Source organism: Podarcis pityusensis (genome assembly GCF_964106645.2).
Source record: "Podarcis pityusensis genome assembly, chromosome: 2".
NCBI lineage: Eukaryota > Metazoa > Chordata > Lepidosauria > Squamata > Lacertidae > Podarcis > Podarcis pityusensis.
Window position 1 is genome coordinate 68,516,821 of NC_138029.1, and position 24,639 is coordinate 68,541,459.

Sequence of the window (24,639 nt, forward strand, 5' to 3'; positions counted from 1 at the left end):
CTTGCTTTTTCTTCCTCGGCTGGTGCTTTACGCTCAAACTTTGCTTATTTTATGTAGGAAAAATCAGGTGTGAATTTCATGCCATGCTTCTATGCTCTCCCAACTTACACAGCACATGATTGATACAGCCTTCTCCTTGAACATTTCTAACTTTCCCCCCTAAAAATAATTTTATTTTCCTAAGAATATGCTCAGTAATGTGATGCTGTGCCTTTTTGAACATCAAGAGATGCAAAATGGTCGATCTCTATCACACTGCTTTTCACTATATTATTTATGTAAAAATACTCTTTATTTTATCATTTCCTGCTTTTACATTTTTAAAACAAGCACTTGCATTTTTAAGACAAGCTCTTCTTACGTGAGATGCAATTTATTTGCTCAATCAAAAAGCAGAAGAAAGGGAGCCAGAAATCTATTTATCACCTACTACTGTATCCTCTTTACCACAATGTAAATATTCAGCTCAGAGAATGTGAAGTGCCATAAAGATTAAAATTACTGAGGAAATCTGTCAGAGATGCCCCCCCTTTGAAAGATGACAGGCCCCTGTCTGTAGCCTTAGCGTGTGACACAGAATGCAGCAACAGACTTCCTGTCTCCAGAAACTGCAAGAAGGCAAGCACTTAATAAACCATTGACTGGGAAAGCTCACAAACTGGTAATTTTTAAATTTTCTGTTTCCTTCAGACAGACACTGGTGTCAACCAAGATAATTTATGAGACATTAGAATTAGTAAAACACAGATTGTTTGCTCTAAATGCAGGAATTTACACCAAGCATATTAAAAACTATCACGTTTATAATATTTTAGTCTCATTAGTTTGTATGAAGCAGGCCAATGCTGACATGAAAAAGAGAATGAGGAAAGGTTTTCTGACATGAAAATATGTAACTTTTCTACCAGATGTGCCTACGCTGCAGATTGTCTTCATGGTTATGTGGGATGTCCATTCAGTCAATCATCTTTATAATCATCATTATTATTACAAGCAGTGCCCACCAGACTAAGAGGCTGTGAGGTAAGGAAATTCTGTTGCTGAGTTTTCCTCCTTGGCTGCCATACTAAAACCTGAGAGTAACTCAGTTTTCGGCACAGCTGATGAGTTTTAAGAGGAGGCTTGAGCATTGAAACTCCTGATGCTAACCTTTGGTGTTGACAGAACTCCCAATTACACTCTCTCTCTCTCTCTCTCTCTCTCTCTCTCTCTCTCTCTCTCACACACACACACACACACACACTCTTGCACCCTACCCTACTATGCCCAACATTACACCTTTATACAATATATAATATCATTAAGAGCTGTAAGAACTTCTTCAGGAACACAATTCAAACCCTTTGGAATCTCTCTATTTTCCAGGAGTTTCATAACTCCACTACTTCATTTCTGTTAAAGTTTAGGTCTCTTACTTCTTTAGACTAGGAATGAATGGGTTAAAATATTGCACCTGTCATTTCATGTTTATGCTGCATCCTATTGGCCAATTTATTATTCATGATCAATTTCTTGGTATTCTTAAAAATAATAAATGGATGAGACTTTTGAGTGTCCAAAGAAACTTTGGTACGGCATGATGAAACTTTTAAAACACATTTTCTGAACAGCGCTCGGTTTTTACTGAGTTCCCACGTCTTGTGAGTTTTGGGAATCATGCATGACACACACACACATGTTCCTAAACATGCAACACGATAGGCAACAATGGGGCGACTTAAGAGGCTGGGGTGGGGAAAAGCCAAGAGAAAATAGGAAAGAAGAACTTACCGGCGGTTTGCCCTGTCCTGCGACTCCTGGAATAAGAAGGAGACATACAAGGTATGGTGAGAGAAAACCTCTCTCGAATGGGGCACCTTAATATCAGGTCAATTATCTGTAACAAATGGAGCAAATTGGTATCATGCATGCCCCAGAAGCTGGGTTCTGAACCAATGGACCCAAATTACAGGAGAGGAGATTTTGACTACATTTTAGAGCAAATGTCTTAGTGGCATGAGCTGTTTAACCATGAAACAGACTGCCTTGGACTCCCTTTCATCAGAGGTTCTTAAGTAGAGACAGGATGGCCATCTACCAGGGATGCTGCACATTCCTTGCATCAGTGGGGTTGGGTGGACTAGTTGCCTTCTGAAGTCTCTTTCAACTCTGTTCTATGAACTGGGCTAGGAGTAAGTTTTGCTAATTGATATTGAGGTGGGGGGAGGAATTCATTACATCTTTTGCAGTTTTGCTGCCTGATTCATCACCAGTGTATCATGTTTTAGAGAACAGATCTTTAGAGTTGTATATCTATAGATCTATTTGTGTCTCTCTGTGTGTATGGTTTGGCAAGTGGAGAGTTCACTAGTTTATTTGATTTTAGTACAGTGGTACCTCAGTTTTTGAATGACTCCGTTGACGAATGCCGAAAACCCAGAAGTAAATGCTTCCGTTTTCAAATGTGCCTCAAAAGTCAAACGGCTCCCACTGAGTTTTTCTTTCTTTCCATTTTCTCCATTGCATTTGCAGACTGCCCTTTGCACCTCGGTTTTCTAATGTTTCAGAAGTCGAACAGTCTTCCGGAAGGGATTATGTTTGAAAACCAAGGTGCTACTGTATATTTGGCTTGTTCTCCAACAATGAAAACTTGGCAACATAGAGAGATAGATTGCTAGCACTCCTTCACTTAAACAATATATTAGAAGGGCCATGCTTAGAAAGGCTTTTATGCCCAGTGTGGTGGTAATCATCATCATCATCATCATCATCTGTCCATCTGACTACGTTGCCCCGGCCACTCTGGGCAGCTCCCAACAAAGTATTAAAAACACAATAAAACATTAAAAACCTCCCTAAATAGGGCTACAGGCCTAGTAATCAGGTTGTGGCCCAAATTGTTCCAGGACCATCAAGTTAAGAACAGCCATGTTCTTAATCCTTCTTATGCCTTTGACTGCCTGTTCATTCTTTTCTACCTCTTCAGAGGAGGCAGTCGTGCCTTGAAATGGATAAATTTGACAAAAGCTGCTTACCTGAAATGTGGCAGGAAATAGCCACCACAAGAACCAGAGAGAGGCTTGCTGCCATCTTCATGGTTGGGGAAGCTGTTGAGACTGCCCTGTCCAGCCTTAAGGAACGTTTTCCTTTAAAGTCTTCTGACAAGAGGAAGGCCTTTGACAACATGCTTGGGGGCAGAAGCTCCACCCTAATGGAAAAATCACCCTCTTCTCAGAATCATCCTCAGTGAACACTAGAAGCAGGTTACCCAAGCAGAAGTACTGATGCCTGAAGAATGAGGAACAGACTTGCCTTTTGTCCTGTTCACCTTTACATCTTTTTCTGCAAGGTTGCTAGCTGTGCTTTGTAATTAGCAATTTGTCCCGTGATTTCAAGTTAGAGTTAAGCAAAGGCTACCCTAAAGCCCTTCCTGCAAACACTAGTTGCTCAACTTTCCCTGCTAAACTGATGGCAGAATAATCAAATAATGGCTAAACTGAAGGATGAACAGATGTAATGTCAGTGTCACAATATTTGTTCATGATATTTTGCTCCTGGATTTACAGTGGAAATCTCAGCTACGAGGGATTGGCAGGTTTATCTCTAATAAAAACTGCCTTAGAAAAAGTTGACATAGGAACCCACCAGTTGTGCTGAGTACATGGGCGATGGAATAAATTGGGTTTCCTTTGGTTTCAGTCCTTGCTTAGTGTAGGATTTAGCTATGGTGTAGACCGAGATGACTTAAAGATGACTTAAAGACAACTTGGAAACTTCTGCTGGTCCAAAATGCAGTGGTTAGATTTCTGATTGGGTTCCATTTAGAACTCATACAACTCCTGTTTTAAAACAGCTACAATGGTTGACAGTTTGTTTTTGGGCTCAATTTTAGATGCTCACTCTAGTGTTTATTGCCTGTAACAACTTAGGCCCCAAATAGCTGAAAGACCACCTCCTTCCCTACAGACCTTCTTGGCTATTAAGATCAGCAGAGGAAGCCCTTGTGGTAGTTTCATCACCCTCAGAGGTTCAGAGGGGAGGACAACCTAGGAAAGGGCATTCTTCATGAAACCTGTAAATTGTGGGACTCCATTCCCCACAGAGTGTGTCTGGCACCTTCATTATACAGCTTTCATTGTGTACTGAAGATGACCTCTTTACCTTTTGACACTTGAGAGAGAGAGATTTTAGGACCAACTTTAGCTGTAACTGTAACTTGTTTTAAATTGTTTTAATCTTGTATTTAACATTCCTGTGACCTGCCCTGGGACCTTCTGGGGAAGGGCAGGTAATCTGGCAGGTCTTGTGAGCTACAGAGATGACAGGGGCTGCCATCAACAATATGATTCATCCTCTGCTGTTTGTGCAGCATCAAAACTTTGAGGTGCTTCTGAATCTGAAGCTGCACCAGTAAGCCCAGGTTACACCTGCAGCTAAAGGCTAAGAAGACTGATCCCTTCTGTCAAATTTGTGTCTGGCCACCATTACTCAGTTGCTGGAGACTTTTACTGTGTTCTACACAGGGTTGCCCTTGATAATGTTTTGCAAGCATTTGACAGATTATGATGATTTTGATGAGTGATACATTTTGCTGTAATTTTTCCGAGCCCTTGGATTTTTGTATGAATATTATTGTAATGCATTGCTAAATCTCCTGCACCTTGGATTTTATGTTTTAATTTTTTTAGAAAGTTCTTGAAAAAAAGAATTTAGAGACTTTTTTCTGTGGCGAGCAACAAATAAACAATTAACAATAATATTTATAAGTTCATTATACCTCTGTTCTAGCATTTATACTGCCTCCCTATTATCTTTTAGGCTCAATCCCAAGGTGTTGGTTTTGATATGTAAAGCCTGGAAATACATGGACCCTACAAATCTCACAGACCATATCCTTCCCTAGGTCCTATTTCTGAGAGTACCCCCCCCCCCACATTTTTTAAAATTACCACCCATGTTGAATATTATATTGAAGAGCGATTAGAAGTATGAAGGGGTATTTTCCACGGCTGTCCCCCAGTGATACAATTTCCTTCTGTGGTGATGCAGCAAAGCCCAGATCTAAGTGTTGCCCAACTTGGTGTGAAGCTCCCCCTTCTGCAAAACTGGATTTCATTGGACAGAGATGGAAAAGGATGAGTTTTAATATTTATTACATTTCTTCCCTCCCTACAAAAACATCCATATTTTATAATTTATTGGAAATTCAGCACAAACTAGAACTAGGGTGTGTGTGTATATATATACTGATCTGAATGGCGCAGTAATAGCCTAGGTAGGGCATAGACTTGAAAGGGATATTGTTGGCCTTCTACTCCAACCCCTTGTTTGAGGCAAAAACTCAGAGGTGGCTTTCTCAGCCTCTGCTTCAAGACCTTCACTTAAGGAGAACCCAACACTGCTCATGTAGGGAACTAGCTGCTCCTAGAACTAAGTTGTTTCTCCTAATGTTCAGCTGAAACCATCTTTTCCTTTAACCCTATTCAATTAAATATTGCCCTGTCAGGCAACAGAGAACAATTCCAATGTCAAAAAATGGGGCGAGTGGCCGTGGGTTTTGTGGATTGATGCTGGAGTGCCACATGTTTAATTAGTGGTGCTTGATCTGAATTTGTTCTTACATGACTCTAAATCATATATCATACGGCTCCTGTTTTGTGAGCCTAAGCTGTCAGCCTTCCCTTTGGCAAGAAGCACGTAGATGTGTGAATTCTTCCCAGATATCAGGAACTCCCCCCCCCCCGAGCGCAGGAGAAGAGTTAGATTCAGAAATTGAACTAAACGAACGAGGGGCAGACTCTGCAGATGACAGCTGGCTGTCAGTCGAGAAAGGGCAGTTCGACCCTCCTTCCCGGGGAAAACTCTGTTAGCTCTCGAGATGAAGAAGAGCTGGAAGGCAGCTAGAGCGTTGCTAGGCAATCAGCAGATAAGCAGAGATCTGAGTCTGGGTCGAGTAGCAGTGGGAAGGGGGCAGGCCAGCCTCTCAGTCCTCATGCTAGGCGTCAGGAAAAGATCAGATGGCAACGGAAGGGCAAGAGGGGAAAGGCGGGAGTTTGGCGTCCTTCCTGCTGTGGGAGGGGCAAAATTTCAGACTGAACAACTATCGTAAATACGAGCAGGCAAGAAGCTGTGCTGTGGATGTGTCTTTTTTTGTAAATAAAAGTACATAAAACTGCCAGAGAGTTATTACTTCATATCGGGGCTTGGTTGCCTGCCAGAGATCATTACACCACAGATAGGTTGTCACAGCATAGGTTGTCACATAGATCTTCCCCAGTTTATGTGAAGAGTATCCATGTCTGTGCTAGATTTCCTGGTGGCATCTGCTGCTGGTGTGAAACCTCACCATATGACCCTGGAGATTCTGGGTGTGTCAAGTAGCAGTGAAAGCACCTAACACTGAGCTTAGGTCCTGGTTTAGTGTGCTACTGCAAATGTTTCTTGAAAATTAATCATTCCACATAAGACTGGGAAGTCTTTATTTTAAATCAACAGATCAGGAGAAACTTGAAAAGAACAAAAGCTTGAGTGGATTAGGATGCGGCAGGATGAGTTGAAAAGAGCAAGGCAGAGCTGCCAGAGATGAACGGAACACACCTCCATAGACTGTGTGCGGCAATGACTCAGCATTTCCCATAATGCTTAAAATGGATCTTCCCTTGACTTGCTCTAGGGCGAAAACAAGAAAATAAAACAAAGCTAATAACAATACTTAACATTTGCACAGTGTTTTTAAGTGTCTGACATACGCACTTGGTTGCAATCCATACAACAATCTGATCGGACACAGATGTGAAGCCTGTGGCCCTCCAGATGTTGCTGGACTACAGCTTTCATCACCCCTGACCTTTGGCCATACTGACTGGGGCAGATGGGAGTCCAAAAAGATCTGGAGGGCCCCAGGTTCCCCAGCCTTGCTGTCAGATAGGTCAGTATTATTAGGCCAAATGCTGCAGATGGGGTGGAATAGAAGCTGACAGAGAGTGGCTTGCTTATTGCCACCTAGTGAGTTCACAGTAGAGACAACCTTCAAACCAGGAACCTTGATTTGGAGTTCAGCTGCACTAGCTCTAGTGCCCTAAGTGGATAGCCTTAGAGAAAAACCTTGATTCAGTGCCTCTGCTGATCCCCCATGTTCCAGAAATGAAATTTCTGTGGGTTTAGGGATGGACAAACATGCCCATTTTGGTTTCTCTCAGTTTCTCGTTTTCCCCATCTTAATTTCAGTTTTCCATATTTCTGCCAGCATATTAGTGTGAATCTCCGCTAATGTGTGCATTTAGCATGCAGTTTTGAATAACATGCATTCCTTTTTTACAAGCAATTTCCCTGAACAGAATGCATTTCTGTATGTTACTTTCATAAATGTATACAGTTTAATGCACACTTCACCCAAATATATGCATTGCCTGCTAGGAGAACTGGTGCAGCTCAGTGGTAGAGAACCTGTTTTGCATACAGAAGATTCTAGTTCCAATCCCTGGCATTTGCAGGTAGGGCTGGCCTGGGAGAGACCTTTGCCTGAAATCCTGGACAGCTGATGCCAGTTGGTGTGTAGGCTATACTGAGCTAGGTGGACCAATGGACCAATTCTGCATCTGGCAGCTGCCTATGCTTCTAACAACGTTGCAAAATTCAGAGAAGCATGAATTTTAAAGGATTGTTGTGTTTCGGTTCACATATTGCTTTAAGAAGTAGAAATTAGGTAATTTCTCATTAAAATGCAAGCAAAATTGAAATCATTTCTCATCCCTTGTGTTGACACCACCACTAACCTTGAGGATATGAGGAAAGGCTTGCTGGCATTGGCTCAGAGGATGACTGCCTTGAAATGTGTTATTGTACTCTGTGCATTTACTTATATGGGCATGTGAGAGCACTATCATGTAAATACAACAACACTAGCATTGATGTCTGAATGAGTCTATCACATTATAGGAGTCATGTGCCCCCTTCACAAAAGTAGCTTATCTCTGCTTCACTTATTCAGGAGTGCTATTTTCCTACTTACATGGCTGCTCTGCAAAAGAGACATTTGTTGGTGTACGTTTGGCCATTGGAACCACATACTGGGAAGTACTCCAGGGTGCATCCTTTAGGTTTGGTCCTGTCGGAAAGCTTCATATAAGCACTGCAGTCAACCTGGAAAAGGGAAAGGTTCTCTTCTTAAAACCACGGCCACTTTGGCACTGCTGAATTTAAATCCTGACTGAATTGCTCTCTTCGCCTTTTTAGCCTTGGGGAAATTATGCAAACTCCAAAGCATATGTGCTTTTCCTGGTTACAGAAAATGGAATCAGCTCAAGTAGGTTTGTGAGCAAAGACAGCACATAACCCCAGAATGTCCTGTTTTGTCAAATCAGACCCTTGATCATTTCAGCTGCCCTCTTCTGCTCCTTTTTCAGTATTCAGTTTAAGGAGTGGAAGTGGCAGAACTATACAGTAGACCAGCAACATATGCAGGAGTTACGTTCCATGGATAGCACATAAAGTTAAAATCATATATAATCAAAACACATTGGGTGGGTGTGCTGGTGGTTGTCAAAGTCCCTTAACCCCACCCCCAGGATGCCTGCCCCCCTTTAATTTTATTTTTATTTTTTTGCCAAGCATGTAAACACAGAATTCCAAGTTATAGACAGTACAGCCATTAAAATAAATGGACCTAAGCTAGTCATGTTTATTCATTTCAATGGATCTATTCTGAGGAGTACTCTAAGGAGTACAGCATTATGGTATTGGAAGTTTCATCTTTGATATTATTGATATTGTTTCCTAATGAACAGAACTTTGCCTGTTCAGACTCCCAGAACTATGTTCTCAGCAGAAAGAACTGCATTATGTTTTGAGAGACAGTATGTCTCCTGTGACCAGTGTCTGGATGGATACACAAGCATATTTTGTGGATTCACAAAGAAATTGTGAAGTGCAGGACTTGAGGCCAGAATACTTAAAGCTGCCCCCACTCCTCCTGTCTGTTCACTGAGGTCCAATGGATGTGAATTCAGGCAAGGTATCATCACATGTCTGGAACATGCATTATGAGACTTGTACTAAGTGAATATGGTAAGATTTGTTTCAGGATCGCCATTTCTCATGGTGGTGTAATAACAGGATTTTTATTTAGTTTCCACACAAGGGATCTTGCTCAAAAATGTTATTACTATCTAGATATCCACAGGAAACAATCAACAGATGGACTCACCTGTGGCTCATAGGAATGATGAGCATCTGCAAGAGAAAGCAAAGAAACAACAGAGATGAAAACCATTTTTAAAAACTGAATTAAAGCTTATTGTGTAAAAGCTTCTCAATTTTATATTTTCTTTTACAGTGTGAGAAATCAAAAATAAAATAACCTGATCCTCATTGCACTTGGGAATATACATACAAATTCATCAAGATACATGAAATGCTGGTTCTTATGATAATAATATGAATGAGTGGAACTACCCACGCATTCACCTTTGGCACACCTTTGGCAAACCACTCAGAGCACTGTGCTAAAAGTCAGTGTTCACAGAATTTGCACAACACCAGCCTTACGTGATTGTTTGTGTGTGGGGTCCTTACGTCACCCTGGCCAGTGGCAAGCCTGGGAGGGCTGGAGAGCACAAAAAGGCCACTGTGTGTGGAGGTGCCTATGTAGAGGTCTTTGAAGGCCAGTGTAGAGAGATGGTGTAACTTTGCTGATACCTCTGCTGCTCTATAAAGACTCCTGTTGTCACACTCTCTTGGCCATAGCCACCTAGCTGCACCAATTAAAACAACTAGGATCCCTCCCAGGTGGCAGCTGCAGAGTGGTCCAGGCAGCCCTTTGCCACTGGTCACCACTCTCTTTATGTTCATTTGGTTTGTTGATGCTAGGGTGATGACCTGTGGATTTCAGGTTTCAAATTTTACTTTTGTTATGTCTTCACTGGGTGGTCTCAGGGTAGCCACTACCAGTGATACTCAGTTCCTTATATGCAAAATGGAGATGAGAATACTGACATCCCTCACTGGCCTTTCAAGGGGTTACTGGTATAAGAAGCAAATTTACATCACTTGTAATGAGAAAAGTTTAGCACGCTCACATTGCTTACGTGCATTAAAGGCAAAGGTAAAGGACCCCTGACAGTTTAGTCCAGTCATGACTGACTCTGGGGTTGCGGCGCTCATCTCGCTTTATTGGCCGAGGGAGCCGGCGTACAGCTTCTGGGTCATGTGGCCAGCATGACTAAGCCGCTTCTGGCGAACCAGAGCAGTGCACTGAAACACCGTTTACCTTCCCACCGGAACGGTACCTATTTATCTACTTGCACCTTGACGTGCTTTCGAACTGTTAGGTTGGTAGGAGCTGGGACAGAAAAACGGGAGCTCACCCCTCGTGGGGATTCAAACCACCGACCTTCCAATCAGCAAGCCCAAGGCTCCGTGGTTTGGACCACAGCGCCACCTGCATCCCAATGGGCCCTTTGTGCAAAAAGGAAGCCCTAGGCTATCTCCTTTGGCTCCAAGACCTAAAAATAAATTTTACCTTTTGGGCTGCATTTTCTTTTTAATTTATTTATTTGGTTTTTCAAATTACAGTTTTACAATCACATATCCAACATACAACATAAAGACAAGATTCCATAGAATCTCCTGAACTTCCCTCCTCCCCTTTGTGGGTCCTATTTTTAATCATTTCCTCCTGCATCTTTTATAATAATCCAAATCTTTTACATCTCCATTATATTCAAAATTCACCATTAAACTACAAGTGTTATTCCAATCCTACTAACAATTTTAACTGTTTACAATGGTTTTAAAGATAAATTAAAAATTTACCCCATTCTTTATTAAAAAATTGGTTTTCCTGTTTTCTGATTCTTCCAGTCATTTTTGCCATTTTGACATCATCCATCAATTTAATCTGCTATTAATCTGCATTTTAAAATATATCCATAAATGACATGAATCATTCTTTTCAAGATAGGTGACATTCAGAGAGCTGGGTGTATCAGAGTCAAGGTGAGTGTGAGTTATGTTGTCCTTCAGGACATAGGAATCTTTCTTAAACGGAAAGAGACCAGTGATCTATCTAGTTTAGTATTGTCTGCACTGACAGGCAGTGTCTCTCCAGGGTTTTAGGATTAAACCTGAAACCTTTCGCATGCAACGCAAGTGCTCTGGCACTGAGCAAAAGCATTCCCATTGGACTGCTTAACTCTATTTACTCCCTGATCCTCCTGGAATGGACAAAAGGCACATTTAATCCAGTGTGTGTGTGTGTGTGTGTGTGTGTGTGTATGTATGTGTACATACATGCATACATGCATAAATATATATATATGTAACCTACTCTACTCTTCTGATTTTAAATTGTTTTAATTGACTTTAAGAATGTATTTTTAAAGACTGTTATAACCTACCCTGGGATCTTATGGCAAAAAGTGGATAAGAAATCTTAATAATTTTAAAGAAAATAATATAGCAACCATCCTTTTCATAGCTGCTGCACACTGGGTCAACATCTTCATGAAGTAAAAAAAAAACCAAAAAAACCAAAAAAACCTCACCTGAGGCAAAGAAGCAGCAATAGAGTCCTAGGAGGAGGAACAGCACCGCTGCAGCCTTCATCATGCAGATAGTGGGATCTGGTGCTGATGCTTTTGGTGGTGTCCAGTCTCCCAATGCTCCCCAGTGATGGAATCCCTGTATTTATATATATCCAAGAAGTCTCATTCCGTGCATATTTGCAATGATGACATCTTCTCCCCCTGCCTTAATGATTTGTAGTAAATAGTAGAACTCCAAAGGTCCCGGCCTTTTTAGATATTTCTAAAGAGGTTTGGCTGCAGACCAATTTGTAGGAACAAGTGGGGCAATTATGTGCTGCTTTGTAAACATCTGAAACTCATAACTGAGATAACTTGGCCATTTCCCATGTTGCGCAGCAGGGAGACCAGAAAGAAACAACTGCTTGACAGTAGTTACAGCCACGTAGGCTGTGGCCTGTCAAAACAGCATTTGACTGCAGGAACCATAAACACACACAGTGATTAAGACTGAAAGCTATACAGATGCATTCCTCTCAGCTGCATGCGTCAGAGATACCTCCCTGGTGCTCTGTCCATAAATGAAAAGTAACGACCTAATAACCCGCCTAGGAAGCCTGTTGCAGAGCAAGCTGAGCATTAGTTCTAAAGGCTGGTGCTGTGTCCACTCTTGGAACAGTGGCCTAATGCTGACACTTGACTTTGCGTTACACGCACACACACACACACACACACACACACACACACACATATACACACACCCCACTGCACCAATACAGTGGCTCTGCTTTTCATAGAAATGTTGCAAAGAAAGTGTGTTGGTTTGCTCCACATTCGCTTGCACGTCATTCTTTTGCAATCACCTGTCAGATGCAATGAGCTCACCATAGGTGTTTTTGAGGGCTTCCGCCATATATGGAGACGGATAACCAATCTGCTAAGTGGGGAAAAAACATGAACTCTCACCTCACCTAGCCTGAGAGTGAAGCACATGCCTGTCCTTCCAAGTTGGGGTGGGAAGGCCTGCCACTTTCTTTTGTCCTGCTTGTGGGACCAACGTTCCCACAGGGCAAACAAACCATCTGACTTGTTGCCCCCATGGAGAAGGTACGTGAGGACGTCAGGACACAGTAACATCATGAAGTGGCTGGATGGAAGGGCCACTGCAAAACATTAGGTGAATTCAGTTCTTTTTCCCAGGAGGTACTCAATGGTATGCAGTACCAACGCCTCTTTTTTTTTGTTAAAAATTGTGGCACTTACGATAACAACTTTATGGTGAGTACCGGCACCTATTTTTCTAGGAAAAAAAAGCACTGATTGTAAATACTTGCGTATTTTAAACATATTGTAGATAGTTTTAACTGTATTAATGTTTAATTGTTTTTCTCTGTCCCATCAGGGGGAAAGGTGAGGCATAAATAAATATATCATCATCATAATCTAATCTAGTGCAGTGGTTTTCAACCAGTGAGCCGTGGTACTCTGGGGTGCCTTGAATTATGGTCAGGGGTGCCACGGGCAACACTGGCCTCCGTTCTCTTTCCTTCCTTCCCTTCCTCCTCTGATGCCTCTCTGCCTCCCAAAGTCTTGCACAGCTGTTCACCGAAGCATCCCTGGCTACAAGCTCCTCAGGCAAATGGTGCCTCTGAGGCAGGGGCATGCTGGTTGTCAGGAGCTGAGGCGGCCTTGGAGTAAGCAAGCCAGCCAGCCAGCCAGTCCACCAGACCTTGCTGTTGGGAATGGACAGACAATTGGGAGGTTGGGCAGGCAGGCAGGCAGGTGCTGTGTTGGCCTTCCTTGTGCTTGCTGTGTGCAAGACCTGCCTGGGAGCTGAGTGCCCAGCACCAAAGGGGAGCCTTTCCCCATGCAGGCCTGGTGGGGCCCGCTGCTGCCACTGCTGCCTCCCAAGGTAAGTTGCTGGCCTCACGTTCATCTCTGCCAGTCTCTGTTGGGCCACTAAGGCTGGGGGCATCCTCTTCCCAGGCCCCCTGTTGGGCAGTGTGAGAAGGACCATCTCTTTGGGGGCATGGGGGGGCGGGACTCAAAGACTAGGAGCGGCAGCAGTGGCTGGCCAGAGGACTCCCAAGGGGAGAAGAGAAGAGAAGAGAAGAGAAGAGAAGAGAAGAGAAGAGGCTGAGGGGACACTCCACAAGGAAGGGTGTGCGAAACAGGGTAAGAGGCTGCCAGCTCTGCAGGCAAGGGGTGACATAACTGGGCTCCTGAGCCCCACAGGGGTGCCACAGAAAGAAGGTAGTTGGTCATGGGAGCTGTGGACTTGAAAAGGTTGAAAACCTCTGATCTAGTGGATCAAAAGTTCCCCATACATTTTCTAAGCTGTTTAGGTAAAGAACATGCATGGTGCACCTTGCTCGAAAACAGGTTCCACACTTCTTAAGAAATATGTAGTGCTTTGAACATGTGTGCAAACTAGCAGTAACAAGAAAGCATGTGGTTCGTGAAAAGAAGGAGGCACAGCTTTCTCTAATCAGCTGAGAATGCAGGAGTGCTTCATCACAAATGTTCCCTTACCTGTGGGCTTGGAATGCAGGAGAAAAAGCGCCAAGCAAAAGTCTTTTTTGTGTGGGTGCTCTAAAACATGAGATTTCATACCTACATGGGCAGTACCATATGGTTTTTCCCCCCTTGAATATTTGCAGCCCAATCAATGCATGCTAACTCAAAATTCACTCTCATTCTATTCAATGGGGCATCATCCCAGTAAGCATATTTAGCGCAGGAAGTTTCCTTACTGAAGGAGCATCTCCACCCCCATTGTTCAGCCCAGACACTGTGGTCCAGCTCTGAGGCCCTTCTGGCGGTACCCCCATTGCGAGAAGTGAGGTTACAGGGCAGAGGGCCTTCTCGGTAGTGGTGCCCGCCCTGTGGAACGCCCTGCCATCAGATGTCAAGGAAATAAACAACTATCTGACTTTTAGAAGACATCTGAAGACAGTCCTATTTAGGGACGTTTTTAATGTTTGATGTTTTATCGCTTTAAAAAAATTATTATTAATATTCTGTTGGGAGCTGCCCAGAGTGGCTGGGGGAACCCATTCAGATGGGCGGGGCAGTGGCAGAGCTTCATGCTCCGGCACCGGGGGGTGGAGAGCAGTCGGGGGCAGGGCTGGCGCGCGTCCCAGGGGCGTGGTGTGCCACCCGCAGGGGCGTGGTGTGCGTTCTGGGGGCAGGGTGCCCAGTGCGGGCAGGGGGGGAGCCACGATGGAACCCCACCAGGATTGCATTGCCGGGGGTGGTGCGCTCCCCCCCACCCCTCTTCCTCCTCTAGTAGGACGGGGTATAAATAATAAATTATTATAATATTATTATTAATTTCCTTCCCATGATAGCCACATGATAATCCTACCTACTCCCACCCCAAGCATATTTTGCCCCAGGAAGAATGAAATGTAACAACAAGAGTGTCTTCCTCATCTAGCAGGTGGTTTAAAGCAGAAATTACGGTGAACCAAACATTGACATTTTGCATGTTTGAATATATATGGTTAAAAAAAGTGTTCAGATTTGGGATGCAACCATACATTCAGCTGCACATTGTGTGGTCCCCATTTTAGAAAAAAAATAATTACTAATATTCCTAAAAATGTTACTGCTGTCTGAAGTCTTTTCTGCTCCTTTCTTTATTAGAAGGGAATGGAAGCATGGCTTCAGATCGATGGCACCAGGATGTCTTCTAAATGCCCTTGTAATTACAATAATATAACTAGTGTTGCCTGAAGCTGGGAGATGAAAATGATAAATAAGGCACCTCTCTGGCAGAGTGATGCAGTGGAAAGTCACAAAAAGATTTTTGAACTTCAAGCCATCTGCTTCTGCTTCTTTTCTTTTTTCCCTTGATGTAACTAATATCAGTGGGACCTGAACTGCAGAGAACCCTGTGGTGAAAATTCTCCTTAACAAGTGCTTTGCATACATTTATTGCCCCTGTTGCCCAAACTATGCATTGTTTTCAGTGCGTCTGGCAACTAAAACAACACAACCTCCAGTCTTCCGATTGAAAACGTTGTTTAAATGGTTTTACCTGTATTCTCTTTGCCTTCAAGTTATGAGCAGGACTGGGTGAGGTTTGTCCCCTGATCTAGCCCAATAGGCTTGGAAGTGTGGAAGAGAATGCTTGCTCTCCTTGCCCACCCAACTTGTCTACAATTGTCCTTACACATCCTTGTGGTGGGTGTGGGTGTGTGTATAAAATTCAGAGCAAACATGCCAAATATCCAATGGCCAGTTACTGGGATTTGTTTTATGGAGACCAACTTTATTTTGCCTATGCCCATTGGATTTTACATGCACAAGGTGTATTTCAACCCCATATGGGCATGGAGAGACACCTAGAGTAGGGCAGATATGCAAGAGAAGTGGGGAGCTGGAGTCAGCTCTCTCTCTTTCCATGGAGTGGGCTGGACTCAATGGGAGCTATCCAATCTAGCCCAAAGTCAGTTTTTTAATAATAATAATAATAATAATAATAATAATAATAATAATAGGGCTATCTGAGAAACATGCAGATGTACAATCATATGCATAGAATCATAGAACTGGAGAGTTGGAAGGGACCCTGAGGATCATCTAGTCCAACCCCCTGCAATGCAGGAATGTGAAGCTGTCTCATATGGGGATCAAACCTGCAACCTTGGTATTATCAGCATAGCTGAGCTATGCATGACATGGGATATGTATTAATGCAAAATCGGGTGCTGTATATATGCTTACAAGGGGTTTTATTGTGTTTTTATATGTGCTGGAAGCTCATATAATTTCATATAATTTCAGCTGAACCATCTTGAGCAGCTGTGGAAAGGGTGTGTGTGAATCTTTTAAACGAATAGATAATAAATCTGTCCCTGACATTTGCTGAGAAAGACTTGTTGATCCGCTTTTCAGATCTGAATATCAGGATTGTGTTCGATGGTGCTGGGTCATCTTGCCTGCAGGATTAATAGGGCAATTTCTTTGCTCAATGGGTCACCAAAGAGGGTTTAATGCCACGGATATGAAACACACCTACAGGGCGAGATTGCAAAATTGAGGACTTTGGAATTTTCAGTTGATGTTGAAAATCTGAAAAGGAACTTTTGTGCTAGAGAAAAGCTGTTTAGAAATAGTTTTGTTTCGGCTGTGAGCACACTTTGAATCCAGAACTGTGTGTGTGTGTGTGTGTGTGTGTGTGTGTGTAATATATAGTGAAAACTCGAAGCTACGAACATGAGTCTGACCAAACTGCGGGAGGCAGTGGAAGACAGGAGTGTCTGGCACGCTCTGGTCCATGGGGTCACGAAGAGTCGGAAACGACTAAACAACAACATCAAGAAGTGGAAAAGGAGCTTCAAACTAGTTTAGACTGGCAGATTTGGATCTTCAGATCTGCTCAAAAAGCAAGCTCTGATATTAAGATGGCCCCTGGCTCCAACAACTCTCTCTTTCTCTCTCATTTTCTTTTGGGTCTTAACTATGTTGCTGCCACTATCATCATTCTGGCTGTGTATTAGGAAAAGGAAAAGAGGCAACACAGACGCTGAATTATGTGCAGACCTGTGTAGAGCCATGGTCTCCAGAACAACATGCCCTACTCCCAATTAACCCCATGCTTCTGAATTTCCAAATCACAGAAAGTATTCATAGTTTTATCTTGCACCCAACATAACACTCTCTGAAACTTTTTGCATGGAGAGTGTTTGCTCCTTTCCAACAGACATTTTATGAGAGCGAGAGAGATTGGAAACAGGGAAGAATGCGGACTCACCAGTCAATAGAGCCCCCTAGTGAATATTAAGTGGAACATATTCTTTGCATCATTCTGAGGCTTCTCATTGTACAAAGAAGAGCCAAAACATTCTGCTGAGTTTTGCTTTATTGAAGATGTGTGCTGGAGACAGTAGCATCACCAGGAGTCCAAAGCGGGGAGGGAAGCATAGCAGCAATGACAGCTCACACCCCTACATAGAGCTTCTCTAAGCATTCACCAGTACGGCGTAGAACATGACATCTTAGTGTTCAGCTGCAACAGTGAAACCTTCAAGAGCATCTTCCCATGTGCAGGAGACCGAGACTCCCATTACTTTTCCTAGAAAAATAGGATTTACACATGTAAATTAAACCATTGGTCTGTGAAGAAACAGGATTATACATGGCAGGAACTGATGAATAATGACATACCAGTCTACTTATGGAAGACCAAGTTCAGAACTTTTAAGGAAGAGAAAAGTCCTGACAATTTCCCTTCACTTCTCATTTTTGATTTGTAGGGATCCTGATTGTGAGATGCTGAAATAGTCTTATTTTGTACCTATATCATACCCTCCAACATGTTGAGGCCAAAAACCGGGACAGGCATCTTCCTGGCTGCACTCCCGCATGGTCCATGTGACATCACAATAATGTGCGTTTTTGGGTGCCCTACTGAGAGCAGGGCACCCAAAAATGGGATGTCCTGATTTAATTGCTATATGTTTATTGGGAGGAATAGCAGTGAGTAAAAATAGACCAGTCCATTTAACAGCAGGCGACCCCCTTGACTGCCAATAAGGGCCAGTGCAGGCCCAACACCACAGGCAACTCAAGCAACTGTTAAGGGCAGCGACATTTTTAGGGACACCAGTCAAACAGTGCACAATCTGAAAGATGCATCTTTCACATATCTATTTTTTCTCTACATCAAAGCAACACATTTTGTGTGCCAAAGCTAAACTCTGACTCATGCAAAAAGAATACCAATAATAGAAATGGACATTATTTGCATGCAGAATTATTTTTTTATCATTTATTTCTTGTCTGCCAGTTTTGGTGAGGGGCAAAGAACTCTGCAAGGCACCAAGCCTCACCTTCTCGTGATTGGAAAGCCTTCTTGACTCCCATTTTACCTCATCTTGACTGTGTATTCAAGGGCCAGAAAGCTGTATCACATCATACACTGACTGTCTCTCAATCCTGCTACGATACGGAGAGTTGTCACCAACAGCTTGGAAGGAGCCAAACAACTCCCTCTTTTAATCCTCTTGTAGCTGATGCATCATGCTGGGAAAACTCCCCTACCTTGTTTGCATAGTTATACATCCTTGTAAAGTCTTAACTCATAGAACAGCAATCTCTTGTAAACCCAGGTTGGTTGGTTGTTTTTTCATACCAGTGGGAATCTCTCTGATTTGACTCTAATATAGTCTCAGAAGATCACTAATACATTCACTTGTTGAATGCTTAAATGTGCGAACCCTATTCCAACATCGTATAGAGGTGAATTTCTTCCTGACTTCAACAAGAAACTAATTCCTAGCAAGGCTGGATTCATTGGGGGTCTCTGGGCAGAAACATAAAGTTGGTGGAAACATAATTTCCATAAAAGGAGAGGACATGCAAATCCTGAAAATAGGTTTCACTAACTGTAGCATAGGGGTAGCCAACACAACAGAGAGTGCACATCAGTCAGTGGACATTTTTTCAGTCCTGAAGCCTGGAGCTGACCATGAAAGCAACATAACAGTTATACTGTCATCCGCTGTGTGTATAGAGCTCTCTTCAATATACTTACTCAACTGCCTTGCAAAAAGCACACTTGTTTCCGTAGGTCTGGCCATCTGTGCCGCAGTGAGGGTTAGATTCCCTGGTGCAGTATGGTTCATTGTTATCAAACTCACTGCAGTCAATAGCCTAAAGGGATAAGAAACAGCCTTTAAGTGATAGTTTTCTTTATAGTTCAGAGGCACCAGATTCTCAAGATGATTGAGGGGGCCCAACAGGATGTCACACAATGTATGCAATGTCGTGAGGAGCTAGGGGCAGAGCCAAATCCCATCTGAACACTGAGGGGGCCAGCTTCCTAAAAAAAACATACCCCCCCCCAAAACTGCCTTGATCCCTAGGAATCTTTGCCCATGGTCCTATTAGTCCTGCCAGTTTGCACTCATGACTGAAACAAGGGCCATTCCGCATACCAGCTTAAACAGTTTTATAACAGCCAATTCTGAATCAGGATAGCCTAACCAATGTTGTCCATGCCCCTTAAAATTGCTTGCCTTGATCAGAAAACTTGGAAGAGCCATATTCTATTTGCCCCTTCCCCAGATGCCAACACAAAGGGAGAGGACAGGTGTGTAGGACCACAGGATTGGAGAACTAATCCCTTTCAGGGTCAAGATAGGACCTCTTCCCTTCATAGCAACCTAATAGTAAGTCTAGATGTGAAATGGGGCCATATACAAGCAACATCCCAGAAGGAAATAAAAACAGCTGCACTGACCTCTCCCTCACGTTGGCTGGTAACATCTGTAACAGAAAGGAACAGCAAGGCTTATTATTAGACATATTATAGACTTAATATTGAAGGAGTAATAGAATCAGAATATTGTATGTATTTATAAACTGCACTTTATTAACTTCACTTTCATGAAAATATGACAGGTCAGTGTACACCATACAAAATTGCAAGAGGAGCAAGAAAAGAATACTGCAATTGCTGCTCAAAATTTCCCTCAAGTTAGAAAGACTGTCAATGTTAGGTACACATAATATTATACAAAAATCATGCAGTCCTGATGTGTGTAGGTAGCACCATTGCACTAGCTTAGCATTTTTGTCCTAATGTATTTATTTGCTTAGTTAAGATTTTATCCTCAACTTACTTCCAAAGGAGCCCAGGGTGGTATACACATTAAAAAAACACCAATCCATTTAAAACAGCCATATGAAAGTACAATTAGTAAAACTGTTTAATCATGTTGTTGTGCGTGACCACTAAACCATACTTGGCTTGGTGTGTGCCAAGTTGTACAGATCTGCATAAATCTTACTTGTATTCCCAAGGGTGCGTGGATGTCAATCTGTTTGATCAAGTCATTGGGTATAGTAAAAGAAAAAAATGAGGAACAGCAGTTATGTCAGATATGGACACCAGAATCTGGATAGCTGAAGTTTACACAGCTTACAGTCTTATATAGGTGAAATGCTCAGGTGATGATGCTTTCAAGCAAGAATTGTCTTATCTTTTAATATCCCTACTGGTGTTGTCAACAGAAGCGCAATTCATTTTACAATAAGCAGTAGAAGGAAAATATTCTGGTACACTCTGGAATAGCACCTCTCCCTCTTGGGAACAGTCTTTTATGGAGACTGAGGCTGTTTTTTAAACACTGGAGTCCTTTCCCCCCCTCACCTACCTGAGAAGAGGCAGAATACAGCCAGGCTCAGCAGCACAAAGACACCTGCAGTTTTCATTCTGCTCCTATAAGTTGGGTTCAAGTCTAGCGGATGGGTTGTCAGTGCTGAAACTCAGGGGAAGCTCTGACCCATCAAACTCTCCATTTATTTATATGCCCAGCACAGTAGGCCCCACCTGGTGAGAAAACATCTTTACCTTCTTTTAAGAGCAATCATTGGCCCAAGACACCAGCAGATGTTTATGGGGTTGTCGCATCCTTTAGGCATGCTGCTATATCCACAACAAGCCCAGACTACAACAATAATTATGCGAGGCACTCCTTGGAGCTTGTAATTTATCCATCAATTGCTACTTTCCATTTCCTCCCTAATCATAGCCTTCTCACAGCTTGGAACTTCCCAGCCAGTCACCCAGCATGGCAACAGCACTGGTGACATGGGATTCTGACCAGGTCCTTGCAGTGTAGATTCAACGTGTTATGAGCTGTTTCTTAATGGGCACAGGAAAGATAATAATAGGGGGATTGAGATTTGGAGAACATAATGGCTCCAACACAGCTTTCTATTTTGGAAGCAGAGTCTAAATTTGTTCACGAGAAGTGTTGGGAGAAGGCAATATAAAAGAGCATGACTTCATTGCTGCTTGTGGAGTCTCATGTGCTGCTGCTGCTGCTTCTGACAGTCCTCTTTAGACAATGTCAGTTTTGTTTTTTCAGTTCTACAAAGAGATAAAAGGACGTTATAGGTTTGTTCCTAAACAGGGAGCCCCTGTGGTCCAGCAGGGAACCTCAGAATGAAACACAAATGGTAAGTTGTAGACCAAGATTTGCTACTCATGCTTTGAATGGTCACAATGTAGGGTTGTTTAAAATAAAATAAAATTCTGAAGCTCAGCATCCTCACTGGCTAGAATGGCACAGCAACCTTCACCGGTCTGGTGCTCTCCAAATGTTCTAAACTACAACTTTCATCAGCACTAGACAGCATGGCTGATGGGAGGGAAGTCCAGAACATCTGGAGGACTCCAGGCTGGCAAAGAATACATGATGGTACTTAAGGAATACCTCTCCCCTTACTCCCCTTACACATTTTGGTTGTCTTGATGTGTGACTTATGTCAGGTGTAGGGTGGCCTATTTTATGGAGGACTGCCCTGCACTTGGAAGGCTGATTCATCTTCACTCCTGGGAAGATGGTTTCAGCAGATATTTGGGGGAGATTACTGTATTTGAAGGTGACTTCTATTTTTGAAGGGTTGTTTAGAATTGAACCTTCGAATAAATATTGGCAGGGTGAATTTTAACATGGATCCTTCCTGTTCAACAAAGAATATCCATTGTAATGCTTGCGGCAGATCAGAAGACTCATGCTGTGACTCAGATGTCCAGCAGTGCACACTTTGCATATAACATACATTATACTGACACTGAAATGAATGAAAATGGATTACAGCAAGGACACTGAAAGTGTTTTATGTGGTTCTTAGAGGGCAAGATCAGTCTGCAAAGTAAGGCTCACCTTACCTAGCTCAAAAGCAAATGTACAAACAATTTAGGTTGCAAAACATGTACATAAGCAGGACAATCAGTGCAGAATTAAACCTTGTGGCAGGCAACCCTAGGCAGTTGAAATCTCGGGGGGCCCTTTGCAAATTATCTCCTAATATGTGTTTGTCATTTTCTTTCAAGATCAAATCAATGTTATTTTGATCCATTGTCGTGGGACGCCTAAAAGGTGTGGGACCCATAGGTAACTCTGCCTATTTGGTAATCAGGCACTGAGGACAATCCACTGGGTGTTTCTTTTGCTTGAATTCCACTGCAATGAATGGGAACTGTGCTAGAACATTACTGCCTCCTTCCTCATCTCCCATTCATTTCAGCTGGAACTGTGCAGGGAAACCATTGCTGTGTCCACCATTACCTCATACCTTCCAACATTTCTCCAATGAAAATAGGGCCATCCAAAGGAAAAGCGGGACATTCTGGGATCAAATCAGAAACTGGAACGGCTTCTCTAAATATGGGACTGTCCCTGGAAGGATCTGTTACCTAGTTACCTGTTACCTGTCCCTCGGAAGATCTGTTACCTAGAATGGATTGTCCCATATCAGATTAACTGAACTACTGGCCTGTTGTGCTCATAGTGTCCACACCAGTTTTAAGTCATAGGTAAAATATCTTCATGATATTAGGGTAATGTTTCAAGGAGCCTAGAAGCCGAAGAGGGCCACCAAAATGAACAAATCTGACTTCCAAAGGCTTAATTAATTCAACTCAGTACTGTTATGGTTGGTAATATGGCTTGCTCAGAAGAGTAAGGCTGAGTTCTTATCATCTTAGAGTTGTTTACCCAGGGACACTGCATAGATGAACACGGAAATTCCAGAGTGTGTTCAGCATCCCCACTTTTTATTAACTTGTGAAAGGAGAACTTGCTCTGTCACTGGACACCCCCCCCCCCCAGCCAAAGTAGAACCTGTGGGCTTTCTGAGTATATCTGGCTGACCATTGCAAACACTGCAACATCCTGAGTCCCCAAAACAGGGACGCACGACTTCCTGCCTGGATTCCCGCATGTGTCACATGACCCACGTGAGATCACAGAGCCCAAAAGACATGCTATTTCAGAGCTATGCTCACATGTTGCCCCAAAAACATGCACTTGGGGGCAACACACGAGATCATAGAATCTTAGAGTTGGAAAGGACCCCAAGGATCATCTTGTCCAACCCCCCGTAATGTAGGAATCTTGACTAAAGCATCCATGACAAATGGCCATCCAACCTCTGCTTAAAACCTCCAAGGAAGGAGAGTCCACAATCTCCTGAGGGAGTCTGTTCCACTCCTGAACAGCTCTTACTGTCAGAAAGTTTTTTTCAAATGTTTATTTGGAATCTCCTTTCTTGCAGCTTGAAGACATTGGTTCAAGTCCTACCCTCCAGAGCAGGAGAAAACAAGCATGCTCCCTCTTCCATGTGTCAGCCCTTAGATATTTGAAGATGGCTATCATCTCTCCTCCCAGTCTCCTATTTTCCAGGCTAAACATACCCAGCTCCTTCAAGCGCTCCTTGTAAGGCTTAGTTTCCAGACCCTTGATCATCTTGGTTGCCCTCTTCTGCACACATTCCAGCTTGTCAGCATCCTTCTTAAATTGTGATGCCCAGAACTGGACACAGTATTCCAAGTGTGGTCTGACCAAGGCAGAATAGAGTGATACTATTACTTCCCTTGATCTGGACACTATAATTCTGTTGATGCAGCCTGGAATAGTGTTAGCTTTCTTTGCTGCTGCATCACACTGTTGACTCATGTTAAGCTTGTGGTCCACCAAGACACCAAAATCATGGCCCTGGAAAAAGCACCGGGGAGGGGGGAGAGAGAGAGATCAACACAAAATCGCGTGAGATGTCAGCACCCAAAATGGCCTTGCTTACTTTTGGATGAAACTCTAACCCTTCTGCTGTTAGGTGTGGGAAGGGTGTGGCTTTGATGCTACTTTTTAAGTACTTTGAAGGAAAACAATGATATTAGAAGAGAACAATAGACATCTAGTCATTCAGTTTGATGTACAACAAGCACTTCATGAGTGACATGTTCCCAAACTGGAAAAGATGAAAGAAAGGCGCTACAGGCTGATTTAAATGTCATCATGTGTATGTATGTACAGCTTGTGTATATATAAAACACACACACACACGTATACAGTGGTACCTCAGGTTAAGTACTTAATTCGTTCCGGAGGTCCGTTCTTAACCTGAAACTGTTCTTAACCTGAAGCACCACTTTAGCTAATGGGGCCTCCTGCTGCCGCCACGCCGCCAGAGTACGATTTCTGTTCCCATCTCAAAGCAAAGTTCTTAACCTGAAGCACTATTTCTGGGTTAGCGGAGTCTGTAACCTGAAGCGTATGTAACCCGAGGTACCACTGTATATACACCCAGCTGGTTTCAAGGGATGAGGGGGGGGAAA

General features: G+C 43.0%; 2 protein-coding genes across 2 annotated transcripts; both read right to left on the minus strand.

The window, feature by feature from the left end:
• Positions 1-6,466: 6,466 nt before the first annotated feature.
• Positions 6,467-11,830, minus strand: LOC308467569 (ovomucoid-like). Its single transcript, XM_080989341.1, has 4 exons — positions 11,523-11,830; positions 9,185-9,210; positions 7,991-8,121; positions 6,467-6,648 (listed from the first exon to the last, which is right to left on the minus strand). Exons 1-4 carry the CDS (start codon positions 11,584-11,586, stop codon positions 6,603-6,605), a joined length of 267 nt encoding a protein of 88 aa, XP_080845467.1. The 5' UTR covers positions 11,587-11,830; the 3' UTR covers positions 6,467-6,602.
• A 5,522-nt stretch (positions 11,831-17,352) lies between these two features.
• LOC308467543 (serine protease inhibitor Kazal-type 6-like) lies at positions 17,353-21,078 on the minus strand. The gene is made up of 5 exons (XM_080989339.1): positions 20,866-21,078; positions 20,669-20,733; positions 19,753-19,778; positions 19,045-19,163; positions 17,353-17,583 (listed from the first exon to the last, which is right to left on the minus strand). Exons 1-5 carry the CDS (start codon positions 20,934-20,936, stop codon positions 17,535-17,537), a joined length of 330 nt encoding a protein of 109 aa, XP_080845465.1. The 5' UTR covers positions 20,937-21,078; the 3' UTR covers positions 17,353-17,534.
• Between the last annotated feature and the right edge of the window lie 3,561 nt (positions 21,079-24,639).